Raw genomic sequence first — 3,969 nt, 5'->3', positions numbered from 1 at the left:
AGAGAGAGAGGACGAGGACCCAACTCGACTACAATAGGTCCATACCCTAGTAATCATTTGAAGTAAATAAACCAAGAAAGTAAAGTCTCCTTCTCCTCCCCCACTCCCTTTCTCGTGCTTGAACCTTAATCATTAGAGAACTTCAAATACTAATCTCCCCACTATTGTATTCACTGCTTCCACCTCTCTTTACTTCTCTCTCTACTTGGGTACTTAAATTTCTTTGGGAGATCATTTGATTCAAAAATGAAAATGGGCTTGTTGGTTTGGGTCCTTTCAGCTGTTTCAGCTGCAGCCCTTCTAAGCGCCAGCTCTTTTGCCCTTTCTCAAGATGGTAGCATTCACAGTCCTCTTTCACATTCTTAGCTTTTTTTCCTTCTTTTTTTCCCCCTTTAGTTAGTGTAGTTGATTCGTCGTCTTTGTTTTCAGGCTACACATTGTTGGATATTAAAGATGCTTTGAACGACAGTCGAGGTTTTCTGATGAACTGGAGAGCTTCTGATGCCAACCCTTGTAACTGGACTGGCATCGCTTGTCATTTTGATGACCAACGAGTTCGTTCCATGTACGTCGCTATGTCCTACTCTTTATTTCTCCCTCTATGCCTCTGTGGTCACTGGTCAGTGGTCATTGTTGAGATGCAGTATATAAATCGTTACACCTTTGTTTCTCCTTTATTTCTCCTTCTTATGATTTCTCATAGCTCTTATTGTGTTTCTTATATTGGGTTCGCAGAGACCTCCCGTACATGCAACTTCAAGGGATCATTCCTCCAGGCATTGGGAAGCTCGAGAGGTTGCAGAGACTGTAAGTTCTCGGCCCTTCTTTCTCCCACTGAAAGAAAAAGGATTTTTTTTTTTTTTTTAAAGTTATTTTATTGTATCGTGTGTCTATTGTGATATTAGGGCACTTCATCAGAACAGCTTGCATGGAATGATTCCCACTGAAATTACCCGATGCATTGACCTCAGAGCACTGTAAGAGATAAGGGAACTTCCTCTGTTTAATCAAATTTCAATCCCTCTATTTAGTTACTTGGCTTACATTTATAAAAGATGGTAAATGCTTTAATTAATCTTCTGCAGGTACCTAAGGGCTAATTACGTCCAAGGAAACATACCGCCTGAGCTGGGAAATCTATCTCATCTTACCATACTGTAAGACATTTGATTTTCTGCTATGTGGGTCTGACTCTTCTTATGTCTTCTCTTTAGTTTATTGGGATATATCATCTGAGGCAAACCTATTAGAAAGCTTTCATCCTGAGCTTACTAATAAATTAGAGGATGATACGTAGGGATCTGTCAAGCAATTTGCTGAGGGGATCAATACCTTCAACTATCGGCCATCTTAGTCAGTTACAATTTCTGTAAGTTTAAACATTGATGTACCAACTTAACAATTTTTGGTACAAGTATTTCGTATGATGGACAGTTCAATTGGTGTTCACGTTCAATTCTATGCATCCCAGGAACTTATCTACTAATTTCCTTTCTGGTGCAATCCCAAACATTGGAGTGCTGAACACATTTGGGAATAAGTCGTAAGTCTTTTGTGTTACCACCTCAATTTTGAGCCAGTTTGAATTGCTATTATGTTTTCCAATATAGTTTGCTATAGTGTCCCAATGATAAAATTGAATGAACTGGTGTAATATTGCTTGTAAGCATGTAGGTGCATGCTAATTATATTGGATAACTAGGGTGCGAACTGAGGATATTTGAATTATTAAACCAGTCCCTGATTTATTAATGTTAATTATACAGCAGAAGATTAAGAGAACAAAAAAGTTTAACAAAAATCACATTAATAAAATTGAAAAAAGTCTTCTATCGTTGTTGGTGTTGGAATGTTAAGTTGCCAATTTTTGGCAATGCTTTAGTGATGATTTGGGCATTCCAACGGTTGAATAGTTGTGGAATCCCCTAAGTAGGCCACATTCATATTAGTGAGCCATGGTAACCATATGATTCGCCATGTAGAGGGTTATGGCAAAGTTGGATTTGATTGGACATTAACCCCATAAGCAAATGATAAAATGGAGACATGTCCACTACTCCAGTAAGTTTGACACTAACCAGATGACATGTGGTAGATAACAAGGTATGTGCCAGGATCTGCCATAAAAAAAAATGATCCTTTGGAACGATTGCCCGGACCTCGGATTGGGTTTTGGTAACCATATAGTAGGACATGTCTATGTAACAAGAGCTAAAAACCATTTGTTTGGCAGCTGCCTATACAAAATTATAAAAATAATTTTCTAATGTTAAAGGTTCAGGCTGCCAAGGAAAATGCCAGGGTTCGAGCCTTGAGGGCAACCACTTTGTGAAAAAATGGCCAAAGTTTAGAACTGACTCCAAAATTACCCCCTCCCAGTTCGCTGCATATGCGGGACAAACACTGGGTAATGGCCCTTTTATCTGCACCACATGGGTTTCTTGAAAACTTTTCCTCTGCACCTCTCACCCTCGCTCGGCCCCTGGGTATATTATCTCATGTATCCTTTCAGACAAACAGAGGAAATGCATGCAATATGTCTTGTAAGAATAGAGAATTGGACTATAAGAGCCATCCAACATTCCAACCACAATGCTGGGAATGTGTAACACAAAAGCATTGTGGTTGGATGATCTTTGGTGAATCCAAGTGACTGGATAACCAAGACTGCTGGGAATGTGAAGTGCCAACCATGTCCACATTAGGGATTCTATCTTCATAATAATATAATTCCATGTTATGAATTTAGTATCCCATCATCATCCTTTTGATGTTTACTCTGTTAGAATCTACATTTGTTTCATGTGCTCTCTTATTGAGCTTGTTCAGAACAATGTTTTTGTACAGGTTTACTGGTAATTTAGATTTATGTGGCCAGCAAATACAAAAACCATGTCCGAGCTCCTTGGGTTTCCCTGCGGTGCTACCACATGAAGAAGAGGGTGAACCACAAGGTAAGCAGTACACAGACATTATTATTCCTCATGAAACAAGAATTAGTCCTCGTAGAGCTACTGGACTTGGTCACCTTACCTAAATTTGCAAATTGATTTGATCATGTTATCGATTCTCTTTTCCCGAAATCACCTAATGTAAACTACTAAGTGCACTTGTCTAAAAACTAACACCACTTTGACACATGATGGAGTTACTGCAGTCCCTACAAAAAAATCTACTCATGACCTGAATGGAGTTCTGATTGGCGCAATGTCGACAATGGGTCTTGTGCTAGTTGCGCTTCTTGTTTCCCTCTGGCTTTGTTTATTATCAAAGAAGGAAAGAGCTGCCAAGAAATATACAGAAGTCAAGAAGCAAGGTGATCAAGAGTCAAGTAAGTTGTTCAAATGTTATACCTGTTTTCTGTGGATCAATCTATCTATCTGGCTAAGTAGGTGGTTCGTTTTGACAGGCACCAAGCTTGTTATATTCCATGGCAATATTCCTTATGCCTCATTTGAAATCATCGAAAAGCTTGAGTCACTTGGTGAACAAGATGTGGTTGGATCAGGAGGATTTGGCACTGTATACAAAATGGTTATGAACAATTGTAGTACATATGCTGTTAAAAGAATTGATCGCAGTCATGAAGGATCCATTCAAGTTTTTGAGAGGGAGCTCGAGATCTTGGGTGCCATCAAGCATATAAATCTTGTCAATCTACAAGGTTACTGCAGGCTCCCCACTGCTAAACTTCTCATTTATGATTTTTTGGCCTTGGGCAGCTTAGATCACCTCCTCCATGGTATGTAAGTCTTTCTCAATTGAATAGTGATGGTTGGTTATATTAAGATTATAAATATCATACTCCTAAGGGGTCACATCAATTTTTGATGAGTCCCATCACTAAAGAAACCTCCATGAAAACTATCTACCTGATGGATGATCTTAATAATTGTATCTATCTATTGCGAATTGTAACAGTTAAAAATTCCTTTTACCATTTTTTTTTTTGTGGGGTGGGGGGGGGGG

At 38.9% G+C, this 3,969-nt stretch overlaps 1 protein-coding gene across 2 annotated transcripts in view; it reads left to right on the top strand.

The window, feature by feature from the left end:
- The window catches only part of LOC122075504 (LRR receptor-like serine/threonine-protein kinase FEI 1), a 5,900-nt gene continuing 1,931 nt past the window's right edge, over positions 1-3,969 (top strand). Inside the window, exons 1-10 of one of the 2 annotated variants that reach the window (XM_042640555.1) lie at positions 1-334; positions 430-565; positions 736-807; positions 906-977; positions 1,086-1,157; positions 1,298-1,369; positions 1,472-1,543; positions 2,848-2,954; positions 3,149-3,331; positions 3,410-3,742. In XM_042640555.1, the coding sequence (XP_042496489.1) occupies positions 247-334; positions 430-565; positions 736-807; positions 906-977; positions 1,086-1,157; positions 1,298-1,369; positions 1,472-1,543; positions 2,848-2,954; positions 3,149-3,331; positions 3,410-3,742 (1,207 nt within the window). In that variant the 5' untranslated portion in view covers positions 1-246. The remainder of the gene's footprint in view (positions 335-429; positions 566-735; positions 808-905; positions 978-1,085; positions 1,158-1,297; positions 1,370-1,471; positions 1,544-2,847; positions 2,955-3,148; positions 3,332-3,409; positions 3,743-3,969) is intronic. The other variant, XM_042640556.1, reaches the window with a different exon arrangement.

The sequence above is a fragment of the Macadamia integrifolia genome, chromosome 4 (genome assembly GCF_013358625.1).
Source record: "Macadamia integrifolia cultivar HAES 741 chromosome 4, SCU_Mint_v3, whole genome shotgun sequence".
Lineage (NCBI taxonomy): Eukaryota > Viridiplantae > Streptophyta > Magnoliopsida > Proteales > Proteaceae > Macadamia > Macadamia integrifolia.
The sequence above is the reverse complement of the archived record's forward strand: the minus strand, read 5'-3'. Positions and strand labels throughout refer to the sequence as shown.